This window comes from Ctenopharyngodon idella, chromosome 16, assembly GCF_019924925.1.
Source record: "Ctenopharyngodon idella isolate HZGC_01 chromosome 16, HZGC01, whole genome shotgun sequence".
Taxonomy (NCBI): domain Eukaryota; kingdom Metazoa; phylum Chordata; class Actinopteri; order Cypriniformes; family Xenocyprididae; genus Ctenopharyngodon; species Ctenopharyngodon idella.
The window spans coordinates 5,393,638-5,419,064 of NC_067235.1; the positions used below are offsets into that span (position 1 = coordinate 5,393,638).

At 37.9% G+C, this 25,427-nt stretch overlaps 2 protein-coding genes across 4 annotated transcripts in view; both read right to left on the reverse strand.

The window, feature by feature from the left end:
* arnt (aryl hydrocarbon receptor nuclear translocator) overlaps positions 1-25,427 on the reverse strand; it is a 153,552-nt gene that overhangs the window by 54,815 nt on the left and 73,310 nt on the right. The window lies entirely within an intron of this gene.
* Positions 1,726-12,407, reverse strand: LOC127497913 (putative adhesion G protein-coupled receptor E4P). The gene is made up of 10 exons (XM_051866733.1): positions 12,385-12,407; positions 11,637-11,708; positions 11,322-11,514; positions 7,017-7,737; positions 6,735-6,941; positions 6,424-6,656; positions 6,165-6,231; positions 5,992-6,083; positions 5,745-5,907; positions 1,726-5,196 (listed from the first exon to the last, which is right to left on the reverse strand). Exons 4-10 carry the CDS (start codon positions 7,038-7,040, stop codon positions 5,140-5,142), a joined length of 843 nt encoding a protein of 280 aa, XP_051722693.1. The 5' UTR covers positions 7,041-7,737; positions 11,322-11,514; positions 11,637-11,708; positions 12,385-12,407; the 3' UTR covers positions 1,726-5,139.

Sequence of the window (25,427 nt, forward strand, 5' to 3'; positions counted from 1 at the left end):
TGATGTACAGCAGTGTTAATTTCGTTAACGAAAAACTATGACGAAAATTGTTCGTTGACGACCTTTTTTTCCATGACTAGATGATGAGAGACGACGCAATGTCATTAAACGATAACTCTTACTAAAACAACACATGCAATATCGTTGACGAAAGAAGACGAGACTGAAATGTGGCTAAAAGAATAAAAACTTTACCAAAATCACTCTTTTGAAATCACGTTTTGTTTTTGTCGAATAAAGGAGACAAAACATTACAGACTGTTTTACCAGCCTTCATGCTACGGTCGCCAGATTTCTAGAATTTAACCCCCCAATCTGAGTTTTTCTGTCAAAAGAACATGTTTTAAGCTACTTAATAGACCTTTTTCACGGACTGTGATGACGCATATTAACGGCCATAAATATCGTAAGTCCTGCAAAGTTTTTTATAGGCCTATTTTCCTTTTTTTTTTTTTTTTAAATGTATGTACATTTATAACAATATATACTTATGTGAAAAGGTCTTTGCAATCTGGCAACCACGCACACGCGCTCTCTCTAAACTGAGGAAGAAGCGCTGATGATCTGAAAACAGACAAGTAAGCTGGAGTTCAGCGGTCTTCATTTGAGATTTTCTACTTAAATTATATTGTCATTCATTCGGTCTATATTGCGCTGCTCGTTTGCTGACTAAATCTGCGATCAAAGTGTAGCTGATATCCAGCAGTGGTTCTCAAACTGACCTAGGCCTACGCGAACAAAGTGCTGAGTTTTACCGCTCATTTAATTCTACTCCACCTTAAAATAACATTAAAACTGAGCATGTATTTCTAGCAGGTAAAAGGCCGTAAATCTACAGAACATTCAGTTAAATTACCAAATCGCGCTACATTAGTGCTGTTCTCGACAATATATCTTTGTAAAAGTGTGGATTTAGCACTACTAGCATGAAGAACAAATATAGACACAGACTGCATAGAGATTTAAGATTAAAACTCTTCGATACAAAAACATACCCTTGTGAGTTAGTTTTTAATGTTGATCATATTATAGCAAGAATGCAATGTTTCCTGAATATCCACACGATTTCAAATGTGATACTGATTTTATACAACAGTTAAGTAAACAAAAGGGTGATATTAAGTGACAGTATTTTTGCTCTATTTTGCAACGAAAGCCACAGCAGAACTGCAGCACACAAGCTGTTTTGTGAACGAATCTGCGGCTTTGAACGAATCATCAATGATTCAATGATTCATTCATAAATACAGCCGCTTCCTTTGATACTGAAAGAATGAATGACTCGATGATTCACTCAGAAAAACAGTGACTTACCGCCACCTACTGGCTGTTTTAATGTAATATTTAAAAGGATCACTTTTTTATCATCTTTGTATTTTTTAAAGCATTATTTATTTTATAAAGGTAAAAAAAAAAATGCACTGGAAAAATCAATTTAAGAAGGCAAATATTGTCCCTTAATGGAAAAGGTGTAACTGCAGTCTAAGTGGAAAAGAGAGAGGGTACGCAAAAGGATGTTAAATCCCTCAGGGGGTACGACACTAAAAAGTATGAGAACCACTGAAGAGGGATGTGTAGAATTGCAAAAGTGCTACTGCTAAGAGTGCAATGTCAATACAGCCTGTTACCTTGATTCAGATTTTTCATGAAGCTTAAATGAATTGGTCTAAAGAGAAAAATTATAATGACCATTTTGTCTAAAGACTACATATAAATAGCTATCAAAATTAATGTTGGTAACTGTAGTTTGACTAAAAGTAATGACTAAAACTTGACAAAAATGCAATGACTTTTCATTGACTAAAACTAGACTAAAATATGAAAGACAAAAATGACTAAAATGTGACTAAGACTAAAGAGCATTTTCATCTGAAGATAAAGACTAAGACTAAATCAAAAATGGCTGCCAAAATTAACACTGATGTACAGTGATACTCACCCGACACGACTGACTGAACAAGATATTTGTGTTTGGTGAGATGCTTAGATTAGTTATCTGTTCATCATTCTGATAAGGAAATATGACCACAAGTCCACTGTTTCCTTCTCAAATTCAAATAACAAATATATACTGTAGTGCATTGTCAGACTTTCCACACAATGCCATATGTGTAGGTTTTTTTCCTTTCTTTCTTTTTCAGTTTTAACCCACATTGGCAGCTGCTGGTAATTAATCATTAGGTTTTTTTCTCAGCTCGACCCATCATGGACAAACCCAACGTTCCCTTCTTAACATCCTCAATAAGATGGACATTTCAAGTCTCATCCATCCCTCAAACTCTGATTATTAACTTGTGTTGTAATCAGAAAATGTGCATAGACCTTGTGATCAGATCCTCTGATTATTTCACATATATATCTACAGTTAAGACTTTTGTATGTTACATTTTAAATACAGATATGTTGCAGAAAATGGCTTGATTTAAATTTTCATTTTTCAAACTAGGATATTCTTCTCAAATTAGTCTATTATATGGAGATTTTTTTGTCTTTCGTGGAAAAAACATGTTCACAAACCCACTTATTACATCACACTGTTTATTAAGAGAAAACTTGGTAACAAAATATGTATTAAAATAAAATCTGAACGAAAGCAAAAAAAAAAAAAAAAAAAAAAAAAACCATCATTCACATGTTTTAATACAAAAATACAAACAATTTCAAGATATCAGCTGTTCATATACTTATTTTAATAGTTTAGTTATAAAGGTTAATCCCCTACACCTATAAAACCCGTGACCTTCCCTTCTGAAAACATATTTTACCACATGAATATTTAAACATAAAAAGGATCCTTACAGAAGAAAGTATTTCCTTTCTAGGAGCTATCTGAGCTCAACAGTGAACTCAGTCAAAATATGCTTTTCACCCTCCACCAAAAAAAAATCTTGTGGGTTTCAAAAAAAAGATTAAATAATACAGTTTATAAGTTCTACATCAATAGCATTTAGCAAAAGGTAATATTTTTTTTACCATTTAAAGAAATGGGCGGAGACTACATTTAACACCCAAAACATTGATTCTGTTGTGTATTTAAATATAACATCTGTTATGAAGCAGCAGGGAAAAGAAGGAGCAAGAATTGGGATGGAGCAACATTGATTCCAAAAACACAAGCAAAGATATTCCACATCAAAAATCCAAACCAGGAACAGGAACAAAATGCAAGAAACAAGAACGTAACAGCTTCATGAAACATGCTAAAACAACGACAGACACAAGGCAACTAAAACACAGGTATAAGGCTACATTCAGACTGTCAGTCCAAATCCGAATTTTTTCAAACATTAAATGCGATTTTTAAAAATCCGTTTCGAGCTACATTCATATGTGGTTTGAAATCCTATTCAAATTACATTTCTAGAAATCCATTTCAGTGAGTCTGGCTGCTCTGATCGGATTTCGTGTGGTTTAAGTGACTTTCTCACGCCACGTAATGCCAAGTTTACAGTACAGGACTTAAATGTCGGCAGATCGCTGTGCTGTTCAGACTACATGACTTGCTGCGGAGTCTTGAAGTCGTTGTGGTGTTCACACTACGTGACACTACGTAAATGATCTGTAGCAGGCAGTTACACACTACACGAGCTGACGACAACTGTCACACAACTTTATTTGAAAATGGACGTTGGGAAGAAAATAGATTAAATTTTGAATTAAATTTAATTAAAATTAAATGAACCCTTTCACACACACAAGTTTAAAATATTTTGGCTGACCTCCCAGAGTTAAGGCCACCATTAGAATTGTTTCCATGACGACGCATCATGATTGTCACGTGACACCGCAGCCACACTGTACGACAGATGTATGCTTTTCTCACCATGTATTCAACTATCTGATATTCCGATTCTTATTTATTTGCAAGTGAGTGTTTTGTCCTTTAAAATCCTACATCATGATCTTGATCTTAATATATAACGTGAGATGGGCGCCGCCTTGTTTGTTTGCGCTTTACTTCAGAGAGTCCTGTCAGTCGGATTTATAGGCTACAGCACATGAATTCATCCATTTGTGCCGAAATACATGTGGCCGGTGAACTGGGAGAAGAATAGAGTGAGCTTTATAGTTACTTACACAATGTGTATCTGATATGAATAAACGTCGGCAAATTATCGGCTATTTGAATGGATTGTTATTGCTGCTTCCATAGACATCAGTGTATATTTCATTGGCTGTTGCGCCGCAACACGTGACACCACAGGATATCGAGTCGGCCGACAGCTCTAGATATTTAGCATGCTAGATATTTGTCTGGCATCAGTGAAGTGTCAGCAACGCGTCACCGAGTGTCTTTGATGCGTCGTTGAGTAGTTCACACAAAGATTGGAGAGCGCCGATCACTCGCCGATTTTCCCCCGATCACAGCCCGACCTGTCGGCGAGCTTGTTAACTTGCAAATCGGGCTTAAAATCCTGTAGTGTAAACTTGACATAAAAGGCAATGTCAGACGTTGTTATAGGAAGTTGTTATAGTGCCAGATAAGCAGAAAATGGCAATATAACGGAAACAAGTTTTGAGATCGGCGGTGACAGCAGCACAGAATAAAGCCGCTTGTTCCAGCCTCCTACAGTTTTGCCGCTGCCTCAGAAGACGCAGTAGTCCAGCGCGGCGGATACACATTGTCATGTAAATAAGACAACATCTGTATCGCAAACCCCTCCATGTTGCGATTGTTGTTGTTGTTTTTGGTGTATGCCTACCAACGCAACACATTGCCATAGAAACCAATGCAGATATTCAGGAAAACGAAAGAGTGGCATGGACACACAAATCGGACCTGAACAGTTGGGATACACAGTGTGGATGTCAGTAATTTTAGATCAGATTCCAGTCGGATTCACAAACAATCGGATTTGGACTGACAGTGTGAACGTAGCCTGAATACACAAGGAAACCATGGGGCTAATGAGGGACAGGTGTAGGCAACGAGTGGCCATGGTAACAAACGAGGGTAGCTATGGAAACAGACAATGGAGTAAGGAACAAGGGCAACAAGGAACTAAACACAGGAAGTGAACACAAAAACAATTGAACAGAAAAACTTCAACATAAAAGTCCTTAACCATGAAACAGGCTCATGTATATTAATGGCACTTGAGCAGTACTTTTTATTTCCTGAAGATGATGCTATTGTCCTCAGTGTTGTTTGCGTCCACAGCAAAGACTGAAGCACTTCCTGTACTGCTGCCTGACCTGGACAAGAATGAGACGAGAGGAGCTGAGTGACTTCATGACATCAGTTTAACCTCTGAAACTCATCAACCACAATGAAATTATGATAAACAGGTAAAAAAAGAAAAAAAAGAAAAAAGGTGTTTTAAGAGACTTTCTGAAGTAAACTGATACTTTTCTTAAATATACTGTTTCTGGAGAGAGTGAAACGGTTTTCCTATGGAGCAGGATGATAAAATGGCTGAATTAATTACAGAGGACAAAAAAGAAAAAAGCCTGGGAAAGCTGGGCCTAAAAGTTTGAAGTCATTTTAAAAGCTTGGAGTTTGAAAGCATTAATGCCATGCAGTCAGACAGACTGATCAGACAGTGTCTGTTTGAATAGTTTTGGCTCATTTGAACATTCAGTCACAGGAAGGAAATGGAAAAGTAACAGATTAAACAACTGCTTCTGACATTTCTCTCTAAAAGACACGGACTGACAAAATGACAGGACCTCCATGGAAACAACTGTAATAGTCTTTCATATTCAGATTTTGACATTGAATATGGTGGCAAGTGATGTCTGACCTCATTATTGAGGACACAATAGACCAGGAAGATGAAGGTTCCCTGCTGGGAGTTCAAGATCAGGAAGAGGATCTCCAGCTCTTTACTGCCATTAGTGAAGAAACCCAGAATCCAGGAGCAACCAAGAACCACAAACTGAGCCAGTGTTTTAAATACCATAGTCCTGCAGAGAAACAGAGAGAGTTAATGTGTCTTTATTGACTGCATATATTTTTCAATGGAGTGATCAAATCATAATGTTTGTTACTTGGTTTGTTTCATCTGTGAAACTTCAGCGTTCAGATTTTTGAGAGTTGAGTTCAGTTTGATGATGATGTTGATGAAGAGAATCATGTTTAACTGAAAAGTAGAAAAAGTAGAAATCACCTTTTTATCACTTTAATATAAATTAAAATAATGAGAAATAAATGATGTGCTTACTGCGAGTATGACACAAACAGGACCCAGAAAACTCCAGATAAAACCTTTATCCATTTTAATCCAGCAGCTGTTTGGAGGAAAACACAATATAAGAACTAGATGAATGTCAAAAATACTATTTGAGTTTTTTAATCTTTTTAATCTTGTATGTGTTTATACAGAGTGTGTAAAAATGTACTTTTATCAGATAGAAGAAATGTAAAAAGCCCCAAGCTGATTTATTTCATTTTAATCAAATTTATTTTAAACAACAACTCACTGTTCGCTGCCGTAGCCTTCAGGAAGCAGCCCGACAGACACGACCACCACAACCAGAGCAACCGTATATCCAATCACACACAGGAATCCAGTGCTAAGCACCTCCCTCTTTTTGGAGCTGATCTGTGATAGGTTCTTCACACAGATGAAGAGCAGCACAGCTTCAATGAACATCCACACAAAGCCGGAGAGAAAGAGGAAGTGCAGCACACCTGATATCGCGGCACACAACACCTGGAGACCATGAAGAGACGGTTATGATGATTCTCAGTGAGGCTGTGCTGAGCTGTAGGGCTCCTTCATCATTCTCACCTGCTGAGGGCGTATGAGGCTCAGGAACTGTTGTGTGAGCAGGAACAGAAGGTGGGCCAGCAGTAGACTGATGCAGATGTTGATTCGAGCCACATTATTCACTCCAGGACTCCACTGACAAAGGGCAAAGGTCAACAGGGCCAAACTGAAGAACACCAGACCCACGATCACACACACCAAATTCAACAGATCCAGCAGTGAGTCGCTCTGAGAAAACATGTCAGAGTACATGAGTGCCAAATCTGTGCTGTTCTTCAGTGGTCACTATAAATGTTCTCGTACCTCTGGTGGTCTGCTGGTTTGCATGATGAGAGCGAATGTCGACAGATGAACACAGGAACACACAGTGTAGCTGCTGTTGGTCTCTAAAACAGAACAACCATCTACAATCCACTCGCTGATATTCCAGTACACACAAGACAGTGAACCGTTGGGGTCGAACTCCTGCAAAATGAAGAAAGAACATGCAGGAAATATTATAAGACTGAATATTAGATGTTTTCAGATGTTCATCAGTGCTCAGATTGGTCAAAAACACATTTCAGTCTCTCACTCTGATGTGTTTGAGGGTGAAGTTGACTGGTTTGGTAAGTTTAGGGTTGTTTGTTTTGGGAAGAGTAGCTGAGATCACAGTGGACATCATGGTTTTAACCGTATCATTTGATGTGTTGAAGAGGTCGGGCTTCAGTAGATTCTCCATTGTGTTGTAGCCCATGAAAGCCACAGCAGCTGATCCTGTGTGACAGAAACAGAAGTTTACATGCAGTACCATGCTAAAACAACAATAAAGAAAGCAAAAAAAAAAAAAAAAGCAAATGTGGATTAGTGACAATGGTATGACATTTCTTTCTAAGAATTTTTAATACTACAGAGACATTTCACATACCCTTATCGTTGTTCTTGGCGATCCCAATTAGATCAATGTCCACAGAAGAATTTGTCATGTCAAGTCGAGGGATTTTATTTAAGGCGACATTCGGTCCAACCATGAAGACTTGTCCCTCTGATTAAAAACAAACAAGCAGTTGTGTGCTATATTAATTTATTTACAATATTTATCTTTTTTATGAAAGTACAATTCAATCATTCAATTTGCACAAAAGACAAACAAATAAAATGACTATTCGCTATTGTTGGGTTTTCATCTCTGATGTAATTTTGAACCCTTCAGTTTTGCTTTCATTTAATCCGGAAACTGAATAAATGTAAATCTAAGCACTATTAACTGTTAGGTCATCAGGAGGTCAAAGGTTAGATCCTACAGCACAGTAAATTCCCTGTGTTAAATCAACACTGCTCTGTGTTCATATTGGAACCAACAGCAGGGTGTTAAAAGTAACACAGAAGCAGTGTTAAGAGTTATTTAGATACTTAAAGGGTTAGTTCACCCAAAAATGACATTTCTGTCATTAAGTACACACTCTCATGTCATTCCAAACACCTTTGTTTATCTTCGGAACACAAATTAAGATATTTTTGATGAAATCTAAGAGGGATTTTTTTTTTTATCCCCAATAGAAAGCAATGTAATTGCCGTCATTCAAGGTCCAGAAAAGTACTAAAGATATTGTTAAAATAGTCAACATTACTACAGTGGTTCAACCTTAACGTTATGAAGCGACGAGACTCAGTATGTATTCCAAAGACAAATGAAGGTCTTACGGGTTTGGAATGACATGAGAGTGAGTACTTAACAACAGAAATTTCATTTTTGGGTGAACTAACCCTTTAAGTGATTAAGTGAGTGATGATTGTTCGATTATTGAAGACACCTGATGATAATGAGCAAAATCACTGGTGATCAGTGTTTCCTTTAGTTAGGCAGTTTGACTCTCTGCTTTGTAAGTCAGTTTGTGCTTTTTTGTAACAGTGTTTGCTAAAATACATAATTTGTTGTAAAGGAAGCCATAAACAACGACAGTCAGATGATAATGTTTTAATCATTGTAAAGACAAAACTTTTTTTAGACACACACAGACATATAGAATCAGCATATGAATCTCAACAATGTTGACATGCTTCATGTTGTTGTGGTGTTGATTCACAGTGACCAGCTAGCATCATTTCACTGATCATATCATCAGCACACGGGAAAGTGTGAAGTCTGAAGTTCTAGTCTAGTCAGTTTTCATGTGTCATTAATTTATCTCTAAAGAAAGACATGCAGCCATCATAGCTTTGCAGCAATTTCCTTGCATGTGAGGGCATTTTGATGCAAAGAATATTGCACCTGAAAGAACCATTTACTGGATCATCAAGAACTTCAAGGTGAGAAATTCAACTGCAATGAAGATCAGAGCTTCAGAACGTCCCAGAGTGTCCAGCAAGCGCCAAGACTGTCACCTCCTGAAGCAGGGGTAGCTAATGTCGGTCCTGGAGAGCCACAGTCCTGCAGAGATTAGCTCCAACCCTAATCACCTAAACAAGCTAATCAAGGTCTGAAGGGTTGCTAGGAAGCTATAGGCAGGTGAGTTTTTATCAGGGTTGGAGCTAAACTCTGCAGGACTGAGGCTCTCCAGGACCAAATTTCACCACCCCTGTCCTGAAGAGTCACTACTGAGTCATGTGCAGAGCTGCTCAATATTAGCAGCAGGTGTGTCTGAGAGCATTTGTACACACAGTCTCATTTAGAGCACAATCTCTGACTGTATGGGTGATGTGTTAATTTTATCTTATTGATTATGACAGACCTGAGCTTCTTCAACTGAAGGATTTTTAAAAGTTGCTTTGCTCAAAAAAAATCAATCAGACACACAGACATTAAGAATCAGCGTATGAATTAACAACGGTGACAATAATAAAAAAGCTTCATGTTGCAGTGCATTCTGGGTGCACCAATCAAAACTCATCCATGGCTCCCAACATGAATTGTGCCATGAATAAATGATGAGCTTAATTGTCTTAGTAATTTCTTTTATTACTGATGTGACTTTTTAGTAGCTTGTTTTGTGATGTTCTCTATTTACCTGAATATGCTGTTTGATTGTCACCTTTGTTAAGATTTATATGCTAATTCTTTATGTCTGTGTGTGTCTAAATTATAAAGTAGTTCAAACCTTTATATGCAGAGTCTAATACTGTAAAGTTACAGGATTGCTATATTTAATAACACAAATATTAGATATCAACCATATAATCAGATATCAAACTCTATATGAGATCAGAGAATCAGGTCACTCCATGGTAATTATGTCACTATCAAAACATAACCAACATCTGATCACTTTTTCTCTGGGTTTTCTTTGTCACAATAAATGCCCTTTAAAAGCAGCCATAAAAAAAGTATAATGATATAAAGTCAAGGGTCAAGAGCCCAACTAAAGCAAACACTAGTCACCATAATGGCGACTTAAAATTGTGACCCTTTTCTTTCACTGATTCTGCTTGTTAACAGCAGGTGTTCATCACTAATGCTCATACATAACTTAATCAATGACTTAATTATCTCATTAACTTTAACACTGCTTTAGTGTTACTTGCCCAGAAAGATAAAGACATCGTTAAAACAGTCCATGTGACTTCACTGTTTAACCTTAATGTTACGAAGCGACGAGAATACTTTTTGTGTGCAAAAATTAAAGACTTTATTCAACAATTTCTTCTCTTCTGTGACAGTCTCTGACACTGTTCATGTGAGCACCACGACACATTCGTGTGATGCTGACACAGGAGCCGGCCAAAAATGAGCCAGCATTCTGACATAGAACCCCAAAGCGCTGCACTGTGTTTACAATGTGTGGTAGTTGCTTTCTATGAAAGAAAGCTCTCGGATTTCATCAACAAAAATATATTAATTTGTGTTCCGAAGATGAATAAAGGTCTTACAGGTTTGGAACAACATGAAGGTGAGTAATTAATGACAAAATTTTCATTTTTGGATTAACTAAACCTTTAATTTAACACCGGGGAATTCACTGTGAGTATACTGTATACTCAAGTACTCAAGTGCTTCAGTTCCCAACTGGTTTTGCTTCCAAATCCAAATTTCCTTAAAATCAAACATTTTTCATGGTTTTTCAGGATGAGTGATTTTCAGGACACCTATCCATCTGACATCTGTGTAATTTGACGAGCTTCTACCAAATGATGAATGAATTTGTCTGCTCTCTTTTAAAACATTTGTAACTCACAGTTACATAGTTACTGTAGCTGTAGCATTAATCATTGTTGCTGTCTGTCATCTGTGATCCTTTTGCTCAATTTTGCCAATGAAAAAATAAAGACAAAGCAGAACTGTTCATCTCTGAGTAATACACACTGGCGTTTCATGATAATTTCACATTTTCATAGTAATAAAAAAGGTTATAGTTCACCACAAAATAAAAAAAAATAAAACTATCAGTCATTATTTACTCACCCTTATGGTCCAAAAGAGTATGTGTAATAAATTCTATGCTGAATCAAATAAAATATTTCTTGTTGAAGCTACTTTTTGTAATGTCTATTTGATGCTTCACACATAATGACTTTAAATGATCTTTTGGGAGTAATTTCTCAGCAAAATTTGATTTGCAATTAATTTGAGATTAATTAGATTAAAAATTTTAATTGCTTGACAGCCCTACCAAAAACTGTTTCTCCACTTACCAACAGCAGCAAGAGCAAAACTGACATTGTCACTTGTGTCTGTCGGCTTCACCAACGTAGAGATGAGTTTCTCACTGGTTTTTAACACACGGTTTCCATAGGAGGCGAGTTCAGTTGGGCTGACTGATGATGACGACGAGTCTAAAATCTTCTCTGAAGCGTTGAAGGCCATAGTCAAAATGTTCGTCACAGTCTTGATCAGATAAATAGACTCACAGTAAATGTCAACAGAGCCAACACAGTCAACACTGTTTTGTCAATCATCTATTATCTACAGTATGTAACTGACAAATATTTGATTTTATCAAGACTTACATTCACAGAGAGCACTTGAGATGATGTAATGTTCTCAATCTGCTCAAGTAGATTTTGGAAACAGTTCTGACTCTGAAATCACAATTGTGAAAGCAGTATTTGTTGATTTTGATCATGTTTTTCAATATTAACAGGGAACCAAACATGTATTTTTACTGTACTGAAGAACACTGTGAAGATCCTTCAGTGATGTTAGTACAGACACACAACACACATCGATCAACAATACATAGACATGCACATTCATATTTCACATAACAGTTATCTAAAATTCACATTTAATTGTACTGCTCTTTGGACTAATTAGCGGTTTCTAATCCAAAGTTGCAAAAAAAAAAAAAAAAAAAAAATCATAAAATATCACCATTTCCATTCCATGTGTTCTAGAGAGCAAAATTGCCAGTTCCTGAAAAACTGGCACAAAACATCAATAATAAAAATGGAAGCTGCTGCAACCAGACATGAAACGCAATAATAAACGCTGTCATGTCATGTTTTGTTTAGATGCCTGATGTTCATGATTATGTGTAACAGGTCTGGTAGGTAATTATACCAAATCATTTTGACAGGCATTTCAGAATAACTAAAACCAAATTTTAAGATGGTGCGTGATGAAACTGATTAGTTCAATAATCACATAATCTTATGCAATATCCCAAAATTTGCATAAAATACATGGATGGAAACATGGCTATTGATAGGAGCTGTGAGTCTAACTCTAAAACTTAATTTCATAGACTCAACTTACGGTGCATCCTTCCTGCAGTGTTATATTTATACCTGCAATGACAAAAATCAGCATGAAGACAATCTGCGAATGAAAATTCAGCAGGGTCAGACAAAATTTTGGAAAATAATCTCATAAAGCCCTTGTATCCATTTGTGGTGTCCTTAGTCCAGAGTCTCACTTTAAGGCCGTTATGATGCTGCTCCATTAGGATCAAAACTCATGTTACCAGCCCATAAAACTATCAGTAAGAATTCACTGTGTTAAACAATATTAATAGATTAGCAGCAGTCAGAATTAAAGAAAGCAGTGATCAAAAATAAAATGATGGATGCGACCATAAATGTGGGAATGAAGAGAAGTTGCCTTTTTTCCCATATATGGACATAAAATCTAAATCTATCTCATCCCAGTCTATTCAAAAAATGTTCAAAAAAAATCTCACTTATATAGAGTAGCTATATAAGTGAGAACACACTCGCACATGTTCAATTCTACAGATCCTCAAATATTCAGCCAAAACGCAATCTAACAGAGGAAACTACATTACCAGCTGAGGTCGTCTCTGGTGTGACTGTTGGAAAGGTTGCACTGATGTTAGTAACAGCTGAAAAAAAAAAGATGAATATCAATAAATTGACAAATGCAAATAAATAAAATGTAAATATATTTACTAATACAGTAAGGCTCTAGCACAGTGGTTCTCAACTCCAGTCCTCAGAACCCATTGCTCTGCACATTTTGTATGTCTCTCTTATCTGACACAGTCAGTTCACGGAGCTCTCTCCTAACGAGCTGAACATCTGAATCAGGTGCGTTAATTAGGTATACATACAAAATGTGCAGAGCAGTGGGTCCTGAGGAAACACATAGCTCTAGCAAATCTACTACAAGAAATTAGAATTGTTTGTGTGTTATCAGCTTGAGCACACTGTGTTTGTCTATTGTTGTGACTTAGATGAGGATCAGATCACATTTTATGCCAAATTACTGCAGAAAACCAATTCATTCCAAGAGGTTCACATATATTGGAGTCAGAAAAAAACATTGTTCTCTCATATTAATAGTCTTGTGAAACAGAAAGCCATGGCCGGACAAAAAAGAGGTTTTACTCATAATAATTTCTAAACAGCAAAATCCCCAGAGTTAAATCAACTCTGCTCAGAGTGGTCCCTCTCTATATACTGTTAAAGTAACACTGAAGCAGAGTTAAAGTTAATGAGATAATTAAGCAATTAATTAAGTGATGAGCATTAGTGATGAACACCTGCTGTTAACAAGAATCACTGAAGAAAAGAGAAACACAAGAACTACAACTGACTTCAGCCACAGCCTTAGGTGAAATCAACTGAAGATAAAAGGCATTAAATCTCTCAAGATCTGATTAAACAACTCCACAAACAGCACTACCATTTATTGTTAACCAGACTGACTTTTTCACATGTCTACAGTAGTCCTTATTGAGAATTTGCTTATTACAAATCAGGCGACATATTCGGTTTGTAAGGCATTTGAATAAACATTACACAATGGTCTCCAAATAGCTCCATTAAACAAATGCCACTGTAAAGCTTCAGTACTGAAGATGAACAAGTATTACCACTCAGGCTTTTAGCATGAACACTTATCATACAATCCTCAACAGTGGTGACAATAATTATTCATACTGCAGTGCATGATGGGAGTTCTGTACTATGGTGATACCCAGCTTGCATTGCAGCGTGAAGCATTTTTTTTATCACCATTGTTGAGATTCATATGCTGATTCTTGATGTCTGTGTGTCTCTAAATAACACAGCAGTTCAAAATCTTTTATGCACTATACAGTTTTAAAGTCACTCACAGTATCTGTTTGTTGCAACACTTTGTTAAAATGCTGTAGTTTCACAGGATTGCTAATGCAAAACAATTCATATGAATTGTTGCAGCGAAAAATCTAACATAGGAGGTCAAGGGTCAAGAGCCCAACTAAAGCAAACACTGATCTCCATGATGTTGGCATTGTTTTTTTTTTCTTGACCAATAATACATCAACATCTAAACCTCTGTTAATTCCCAATAAGAGCTTCTGTAGACGTGTGATAGGAATAAAGTCAATCTGGTTAGTTATAAGTGAAGCTGGTAATGCTGTTTGTGGAGTTGTTTAATCCGATCTTCAGAGATTTAATGTCTTCTTTTATCTTCAGTTGATTTCATCTAAGGTTGTGGCTGAAGTCAGTCGTAGTTCTTGTTTTTCTCTTTTCTTCAGTGACTCTGCTTGTTAACAGCAAGTGTTCATCACTAATGCTCAATCATCACTGTAGTGAAACTAGCACAAAAGAGAAAAATGAATAATTAATCATAACTCATAATTAATTATAAATATTTTAATCAGTTAATCGAATCACTTAATGTAGCTGAATTAATATTACAATCAATTAATCTGTTCTGCAGAAAACCAGAAGAGACTAGAGCGATCTGCGTGGGGGGCTTTTTAATCTCTACAGAAGTCACACCTTTGAGTGTTGGTCTGACCAATGAGAAAGGTGCAATTTCCAAGTGGGAAATGTTCCTTTATTTGAAAGTGGACTCATTTACATGAGTGGAGTAAGCTGGCATACTCTGATAAATATATTAAACATACAATGCATTCTATGAGATGGTGATGACCACGAAAGTGTGAGTCATTAAACGACGAGTATTTTGATATGAAACACCACCTAGATGGGCAACATTATCTAGAAATTCTGTCCTTAGGCATGCATAACACTATACAATATACAAAAGAACAACATACAAACAGTAATAATGCACAAAAATGTACTGGGGAAATGCATGTTCATTTATTTAAACAGATTTGTCAATGAATTAGTGGCAAGGATTCCATTTCTATTGGCTGAATGTCTGATTCTTGTGTTGAGAACAATCAATGTCCCAAGTGTCTTTGAAGTGTGCGAGTGAAGCAGAAGGATGATAGCTCTCCATGGGGGGCCAGACATTATGGAGTCTGTATGGGTGAACGGTTGGAAGGGTAACTTTTACTGCGTGTTTGATCGATTCAGATGCTACATTAAGATGCTTAATTAATTGCTTTAATCACTTAATTTGTCTCATTAACTTTAACTCTGCTTCAGTGTTACTTTAACACTATAGAGAGGAACCATATGTACTCTGAAGAGTTGATTTAACTCTAGGGGGTTACAGATTGCACAGGGACATGAAGGTAGAGGATCTAAATGCAGGTTTATTTAAAGGGTAATCCACACTCCAGGTCAAGAAAACAGGCAAAGGGTCAAACATACACAAGAAGGCAGTCCACACAGACAGCAAGACAGGAACACACAGGCAGACATGGAAATCCAAAGACAGGCAATAATCCAAGAACTGGAAAACATGAAACCAGGGAAACGCTCAGAATTGCAGTGGTACACTAAATAGTAACTGGCAGAGGATGAGTGAGACACAGGCACTACTTATACACAGGCACAAACAAGCTTAACAAGATAACGAGTTAACAAGAGGGCGTGGTCCAATGAGTGTCCATGGTAACAAACAAGGGGAACAGCAGCAGGGAAACATGAGGTGAGGTGCACAAACAACAGAGGAGACACAGGGAACACAGGCAGGGATCATGACAAGGGGTTTTGCTTTTTAGGGGTACCAATAATTGTGGCCAATGTGTATTAGAGAAAAATATTTTTTGAATGAAAGAACAAAAGGATAAACAATACTAATTTATTTTGACAACCTTCTTTGGACATATTTACCAAGGGTGCCAATAATTTATACCATGACTAACACACACACACATACACACACACACACACACACACACTGTACACTCTATCCCCCTACACTACCCCTACCCCTAAACCTACCCATCACATAAAACTGTATGCATTTTTACATTGGGACTCATGAAATGTCCTCATAAAACACGTTTATGTCATAATACCAGTGTAATACCAATGTCATTATACCAATTTGTATCCTCAAATCATGAAAGCAAGCACACACACGCACACACGCACACACTGTATATAGAATTCATCTATATATATAGAGAGAGAGAGAGAGAATTCATTACACACAGATTTCTAGGCATTCCTTTTCTTTTATTCCACAGCTGATGTGTGCAGTTTATTTTGCTTGCTTTAAAAGAATTTTCTCTTGTTTAGTAAAGTATTTTTAGTGCAGTCTTTTTCTGCTGCTATTGTTTTCCTTGGATTTGCTTCTCAGTTCCATGCAGTTTTTATATGCATGCAGTAGTTTTATACTAAAGTGGCTCCCAGCATGCATCACAGCATAAAGCATGTCACAATTGTTGAGATTCATATGCTGATTCTTGATGTCCCCCCACAATGTATTTACTGTAAAAAAAAAAAAAAAAAAAAATATCTACTGACAGCTGTGGTTGCCTGTAACGTGCTGTTAATTTGCATCCCTCTACCGTAAATTTACAGCTCTCCTTTTTTACAGTTTGTTGCCGTAATACTGCCATGGGAATGAACTCATTTCATTTGGGAAACCAATTGCTTCAAATAGTTTAAAAAACTAGTATTTATACGGTGTTAGTACTGTGAACTCATTTCATTTGAGTCTACTGAAAAAGAATATTTCTTAATATAAAACTGCAAACACTTATTGTATAATAATGAAATAAATAAAAACATGACTTTAACTCAAATTTTTGTAGCTTGTCATTAGCTAGCAATGGCACACATATGTGTTAAAGTACTTAGCAAACAGCTTCACTGCATCAGTAACTACACAGTTACTTTAAATAAAGCAACATGCAGCATAACATCAGTGTTTCTCTGCTCATCACTGACTGAAGCACAGGCTCTACTCTTCAGCACAATGGTGACCCACAGAACTAATTAATTAAACTAACAGATCTCTCCTTTATCATCTTGTGCAAAACACATAAAAACACTTCAGTTTAATATTTACCCTCCTTATCAGTTATTGACTTCGCATAACTTTTTTCTATTAACTTTCACTAATATTTCAGTGAAGTTAACTTGTTTGGTTTAGAAAATCTGACTTTTACATTTTACAGTACATTACTGTTTTTTCCTTGAATTTACGGTAAAGTACTGTCAGCAGGGTTGGCAGTAAATTGCTGTTTTTTGTACAGTTTGTTGCCGTAAATTAATTTACACTATATTACTGTTTTTTTCCTTGATTTTATGGTAATCTACTGGCAGCTGTGGTTGCCTGTAGATTGCTGTTTTTTTACAGTATGTTGCCGTAAATTAATTTACAGTTGATTACTGTTAAAATATGTTTCACTCTGTTTTGCCTTTTTCATCTTACACCTTTAACCCTTTTAACCCCACAACAAAGTCTTCCATTTTAAATGAAAACTTGTATGTTTTGTATGCACAGGCATACCATAATCAAAAATATAAAACAATCTAGATTAGACTCTGATGAGATCAGTGAATCAGGCCACTAGACAATGAACATTAATAATCAGCCAACCTCATCTGATCACGCTTTCTTTTGGCTTGTTTTGCTGCAACAAATGTGTTTTAGACACGGTTACAGCAGCCAAAGAAAAACTAATGTTCACAAATCAAGGGTCAAGAGCCCAACTAAAGCAATCACTGATCTCTATCATGGTAACGTCAAATGAAACAATAAAACATCTAAACCTCTGTTAGTTCTCAATAAAGAATTTCTGCAGACATATGACAGAAATAAAGTCAGTCTGGTTAGTAATAAGTGAAGCTGGTAATGCTGTTTGTGGACTTGTTTAATCAGATCTTTAAAGATTTAATGTTATCTTCAGTTGATTTCATCTTTTTCGGTTCTTGTTGTTTCAGAATCAGAATGAGCTTTATTCGGAGTTTGGAATTTGTTGTGGTTTTCTACAGGAGCCCTTGGTACACACATGACATGAGAACAGAAAGAACATTTAAATAAGTAAACTAAGAAAATAATAATAAATAAGTAAAATAAAATAAATAATACTAATGTGGTATACATCTGGAACAGAAGACATACAAATATGTATTGTATATACAGCAGGATGAATATATATATATATATATATATATATACACATACACACACAACTAATTTTTATTCTTTCTCAAGTACTAAAAGTGAATACTAAAACAGGGGTAATTGCTATGTTGGCTGTTTAAGCTGGAGATCGTGTTGGGGAAAAACTGTTCTTATGCCTAGATGTTCAAGTGCAGAGATCTGTAATGTCTGCCTGAGGGCAGAAGTGCAAACAGGTTGTGTCCAGGGTGAGAGGGGTTGATGAGGTTATGAGGTGATGAGGTTACCTGCCCGTTTCTTCACTCTGGCGTTGTACAAGTCCTGAAGGTTGGGCAGGTGCATACCAATTATCCTTTCAGCTGTCCTAACAATCCCAAACCAAACAGTTATAGAAGTACACAGAACTGACTCAATAACAGCTGAGTAAAACTGTGTCAGCAGCACCTGTGGCAGGTTGAACTTCCTCAGCTGGTGAAGGAAGTACAGTCTCTGCTGAGCCTTTTTTGCAGTGGAGTCAATGTGATTGTCCCACTTCAGGTCCTGAGAGATGATGGTGCCCAGGAACCTGAATGACTCCACTGCCTCCACAGTGCTGTTCATGATGCTGAGTGAGGGGAGTGCAGGGGGGTTTCTCCTGAAGTCCACGATCATCTCCACTGTTTTGAGCGTGTTCAGCTCCAGGTTATTGTACAGCTGTTCAACCTCCAGTCTGTAAGCAGACTCATCTCCGTCCCGGATGAGGCCGATGACTGTGGTGTCGTCTGCGAACTTCAGGAGCTTGACAGAGGGGTCTTTAGAGGTGCAGTCATTTGTGTAGAGGGAGAAGAGCAGTGGGGAGAGAACACAACACTGAGGAGCTCCAGTGCTGATGGTGAGGGTCCTGGAAGTGAGTTTTCCCAGCCTCACTAGCTGCTGCTTGTCTGTCAGGAAGCTGGTGTTCCACTGACAGATGGAGGTGGGTACAGAGAGCTGAGTCAGTTTATTCAGGAGGGTATCCGGGAATATGGTGTTGAAAGCCGAACTGAAGTCCCCAAACAGGATCCTTGCATAAGTTCCTGGTTTGTCCAGATGTTGTAGGATATAATGCAGTCCCATATTGACTGCATCATCCACAGACCTGTTTGCTCGATAAGCAAACTGCAGGGGGTCCAGCAGGGGTCCAGTGATGTCCTTCAGGTAGGCCAGCACCAGTCTCTCAAATGACTTCATGACCACAGACGTCAAAGCAACAGGTTTCTTGGGTACAGGGATGATGGTGGAGCATTTGTAGCAGGAGGGGACTTCACACAGCTCCAGTGATCTGTTGAAGATCAGTGTGAAGATGGATGACAGCTGGACACTACAGGCTTTGAGACAGGATGGTGAAACACCATCTGGGCCTTTGGCTTTCCTTATCTTCTGTTTCCTGAAGACTCTGCATACATCCCTCTCACTGATCTGAAGTGCAGGTTGAGAAGCAGGAGTGGGGAGGGAGAGGGGTGAGGATGTTGATGGCTATGTGGTGAGTCGGTCAGAGCGGGTGTGGGGCGTGAGACCAGGCTTTTCAAACCTGCAGTAAAATGTATTCAGCTCGTTGGCCAAATGTTGGTTCTGGTAGAAGATGAACCAAACAGTGATCAGAGAGTCCCAAAGCCGCTCTGGGGACAGAGTGGTATGCATCCTTTAAAGCAGTGTAGCAATGGTCCAGTATGTTACTGTCCCTGGTGGGGCATGTGATGTGCTGTCTGTATTTAGGCAGTTCACGGGTGAGATTAGCTTTATTGAGATCACCAAGAATGATAATGAAAGTGTTTGGGTAACACTGCTCTGTGTGTGTGATCTGATCAGCCAGCTGTTCTAGTGCCGCGCTCACGCACGCGTCAGGAGGAATGTAAACACTCACCAGAATAAACGAAGAAAACTCTCGTGGTGAATAAAAAGACTTACAGTTAATGAAGAGAGCCTCCAAATTAGGGCAGCACATCTCCTTTAACACTGTCATGTCTGTACACCAGCCTTCGTTGATATAAAAACATAATCCAACGCCTTTCGTTTTCCCCGACGACTCAGTGACACGATCCGCTCTGAACAGCTGGAAGCCCGGCAAATGAAGCGTGCTGTTCGGGATGGCTCCTTTCAGCCAGGTTTCCGTGAAGCAAAGTGCAGCAGAGTTTGAAAAGTCCTTGTTCATGTGGGTGAGGAGAAGCAGTTCGTCTGTTTTATTTTCTAGGGAGCGGAGATTCGCCAGATGAATACTCGGAGTCCTAAACCCGCGCTGTCGGAATTTCACAAGCACGCCGGTGCACTTCCCTCATTTGCGTTGTTTGGAGCACTTGTATACGATCGCAGCTCCTCCAACTAGAATGTCCAGTAAAAAGTCTGAATGTTCAAAAGTCAGCAAAAAGTTATTTCGTGTGTTGCTTCTGATATCTAGGAGTTCGTCCCTAGTAAAGCTGATCGGAAAAAAGTTACTCAAAACAGGACAAACAAACAAAAATAACAAAAGTACCAAGACGCTACAAACCGAGGCGGCCATCCGCAGCGCCTTCTTGTTGCCATCTTGTTGTTTCTCTTTCCTTCAGTGATTCTGCTTGTTAACAGCAGGTGTTCATCAGTGTTTGAATTCATACACGTGTTTTCATTCACTCTTTCAAGTGGACTATATTAGTGAACTAATTTAGGGAATAGTGAATGAGGGTACAGGGTGTGATTTGGAACACAGCCTCTGAGTGTCAATTTTGAGTGCTGTTAATTCACGGTATATTGCTGTAGGCTACTTTCTCGAACCACTTTTGGTCAGTGATGAGATTAATGAATCATGGTACTTTATGATGATGAAAATTATATCACCTGATCGTCTTTGTTTCTGTTAAAAGAGGGGCCTTTTCTCATGATATTACACTTTTATATGTCTGTGTGGTGTTTTTAACATGCTTTAAGACAGCAGTTCTCAACTGGTTTGACTGTGGGACCCACATTTTCCCATGGTCATTAGGCCGTTTATATATATATATATATATAAAAATTATATATAATTCAGTAGGTCATTACATTATATGACGTTGCTCTGTCAGGGCCCTCTAGGCCCTAAACTATTGTAAAAATAATATTTAAGACTTTTGAATAACAGCTTAAAAAGTAAAAACTTTTTTAAAATAACAATTAATCAGTTCTAATGTTATTTTGGAGTTTATAATTTGACAATAAACATCAAATTTTTTTTTTTTTTTTTTTTTTGAGGATAAACACATAAACACTGATAAACATTTCCAATCTGCCTATTCAGTTTGTGTTATGTAGATGTTCATTGTCTCCATATTAGGATTTTTCTGCCTAATGCTTTAAGCTCTGTGATTGGTGTGAACCAGCTGTGAATTTAGAGGGCCAAACCATAGCAAGTCAATTAGAGACAAATTTCAAATGACAGGAAAATTGACCAATCATATCGTTCCTCTAAATGGGTGGGCCTTGTTATCACCTTTCTGCCCATTGGAGAACACGATCAGAAAAAAAAAAAACTAATAAAATAGCTACCTGGCACTATTCGCTACAGAAACTGCAAGGACCATTAATGAGAAAGACATTGTTGCTAATTTATTATCCACGCCATTTTTAAGATTAACTTTTAAAGAAAAGCTGGAGTTAATCAGCAAAGGAAGACCTACACCAGTGCTTAATTCTGTGCAGAAAGCCAGCTTTTTAAAGCATTTCAACCACAGCAATTAAGTGGATGACAGCATCAATCAAGAAACTAAAGCTTTACTGCTGGAATTGTTTGCTGCTTGGGTAAGTTATTTAAAATCTAATAGGGTACGTGACTGATTTTATTCTGGCCACTGCTACCACTGTTTTATAAATGTATTTGAGAATTGTATTTTGCAGAATCAATGGTCAGTCTGTAAATTTACTAACTTAGCGACCATGCACATTTGCTGTAATTCTGCCTAATAATTACATTTCTCCCAAATTATAAGTTTAACTGTGCCAATGTCACAGACACGCCAGGCTCTACACTCACCCAATCACATCGCACTCCCTCTCCTGAGTACTGACAAGCCACACCTGACGCTCATTCACACTCATCACCACAGCCACATAAAAGACACGCCAGTTCACTCAGTCACTGTCCGGTCTCGTTAACACATACCAGTGTTTACTTACCTCCAGGACTCCCTTGCTCGTCTACTTACCTGTCTCCAGCATCCTCAGTGATTCCTAGTGTCTCCTCGTCTCCTGTGCTTCTCCGGTGTGTTGTCTGTTCCACGTCTCCTGGCATCCACGCTCCCTAAGAACACACAGTCAAGTATCAGTTCCAGTTCATCGGCTCATCGACCTATTCATCTGCCATCACTCACCTGCACTCTGCTCACGCTCTGCTTTACCTGAAATAAACCTGTTAACCCTTACCTGTGTCTCCGCTCCCTTCTGTATGTAACAGCCAGTCTAATGATATGATTTATTATCAGCATTGCTTGTTTGTGGTGGTGGGTTCAAATGCCACGGTCGCTGTTCACTGATGATGTGGAAGAGTCTGTCGCTAATGTGCTTTGGTCTGAGCGCTGTCAAGTTTCAGTTGTGAAGGCAGTCTGGAGGGACAGAATGCTGTCAGATTTCATCAAAAAGATCTTCAGGATGAACAAAAGCCTTACGGGTTTGGAACGACTTGAGGGTTAGTAATTATTAACAGAATTAATTTTTGGGTGAACTATACGGTGGCCGAGAGAGCTCAACACGCTGCAAATGAAGAAAACACATGCAAATAGAAAAAACACCAGCAAATAAAGAAAACATCTTCATCAGTTTGACAACACGTGCGCTGCAAAAGTCCGCAACACATGCAAATACAGAAACGCACTGCAAATGTTCACAACACATGCAAATACAGAAACGCACTGCAAATGTTCACAACACATGCAAATACAGAAACGTGCTGCAAATAGGCCTGCTCATAATGCACATACAATCAGAATGTTAAGATAAAGAAAAAAACTCACCTTTCAGGTGCACACCACTGAAGAGCAAACATTGAACAATCCCAGCCAGCGGTCACAGCCACTTGTTCGTCACTTGTTGGTGTTCCCTTATAACATTTTCGTTGTGGTCTGTGCCAGTCCCGGCGCCAGGACAAACGATTTGGGGGGTATTATTTTGCGTTAAAAAATATTATTAATAAATTATTAATAATAAATAATATATTTTTTAATAATTTACTTGATTTTATGTCTCAAATCCCAGTCAATTATTCACTGCAGAAAATGAAACTAAAAACTCAGCGATGAGAGCTCTACTTCAACATGTTCTGCATGTGTTGTGAACTTTTGTAGCGTGTTTCTGTATTTGCATGTGAAGACTTCAGATGCAAAAGCCTCTTAGTGCCATCTAAAATTTTCTTCTAAAATGAGCATTTTTATCAAGCTTGTATGTTTAGGGTCAGTAATTTCATTCTAATGGCAACTAATAGGTCCTTTTCATTGCCATTAGAGTGAAATTACTGACCCTAAACATACAAGCTTGATAAAAATGCTCATTTTAGAAGAAAATTTCAGATTAGCACTGAAAGGCTTTTGCATCTGAAGTCTTTATGTGTTGTGGACTTTTGCAGTGCGTTTCTGTATTTGCATGTGTTGTGAACATTTGCAGCGCATGTGTTGTCAAACTGATGAAGATGTTTTCTTTATGTGCTGGTGTTTTTTCTATTTGCATGTGTTTTCTTCATTTGTAGCACGTTGAGCTCTCTCGGCCACCGTAGAACTAACCCTTTAAAAACTTTTTAGAAACTACACATAAAATTAACAAATAATGTAACCAAAATAAAACGTTTAAGAAACGTGAAAATACCAACCTGGTATGTTTTCTTTTAAGCCCGGGATACACTGCACAATTTTAGCAATCCTATAAGGTCATTACAAATCACACTGTGCGACATGGATCTTTTAAACTTGGGTACGACAAGCATGTAGACTGTACGATGATGACACCTTGAATCGTAGGCTAAGTTTTAGCGCCATGTAGCGTTGATTTCATATCGCATTTTTATTGGCTGGTCAGTGTATCAACCCGTGAACAGGAATAATGGGTGAATGTTTAAAAAAATATTAAAAATAATATATATATATATAATATATATAAACTAAAAGATTAGTCACATAATAAACTGAATAAACAAACTTTCTGACCAAATTTCTGCGTATTGGCACAGCTCCAAAACAAGTGAGCAGTATTTTCCACTGAGGAGTTAACAGAAAAAGAGTTATTTACATCAATGTCTGATTTATATCTCTTGAGAACACTTTGGTTGGACAAAATCTCATTTAAACATGAAATCTCCCTCGAGAGAGAGAGAGAGAGAGAGAGAGAGAGAGAGAGGTGTGCCCACATTATCAGGAGATTACAACGGACAGTCCGGACTGCTGACAGGATTATTGGTGCCCCTCTGCCCACCCTCCAGGACCTGTACTCCTCCAGAGTGAGGAAGAGGGCAGGTAAAATCATCACAGACTCCACTCGCCCCGGCCACCACCTGTTTGAACTGTTACCGTCCGGACGGCGCCTCAGATCACCAGGCACTACAACATCTAGGCACAGGAACAGTTTCTTCCCACAGGCTATTTCCCTCTTGAACAGTTAAATGCCTTTCAAGTGCAGTGTTCCACTGTTTAGTGCAGTATCTTTGTAAATGAATTTAGTCCTATTTATTCATAATGTTATTCACAACACTGTAAATATGTTCATTATCTGTAAAGCTCTTTCTGATACTGACGCAGTGACGTAAATGTGCTGGCATAGAAACCAGCACTATAAATCTTTTTTATTTGATTATAAATATTTTTTTTTATTTGTCGCTTTGCCATTCTAATGTTAAATTTCACTTTGGATTTATAATGTTTTTTATTGTAAAGTTTTAAAATGCCCCTGTGGCGAGGGGGGCGTGGTTCAGCGGAGTCGGCAGCGGGAGAGAGAGTCAGGAGACGAACGGTGAGTGAGTGGGTTAAATGCAAATGACGAACACCTGTCTCTTGTTTCAGTAATTGGTGTGGAGAGAGTATATAACACCAGGAGAAACAGGAGTGGGGGAGAGAGAGACGGACTACTGA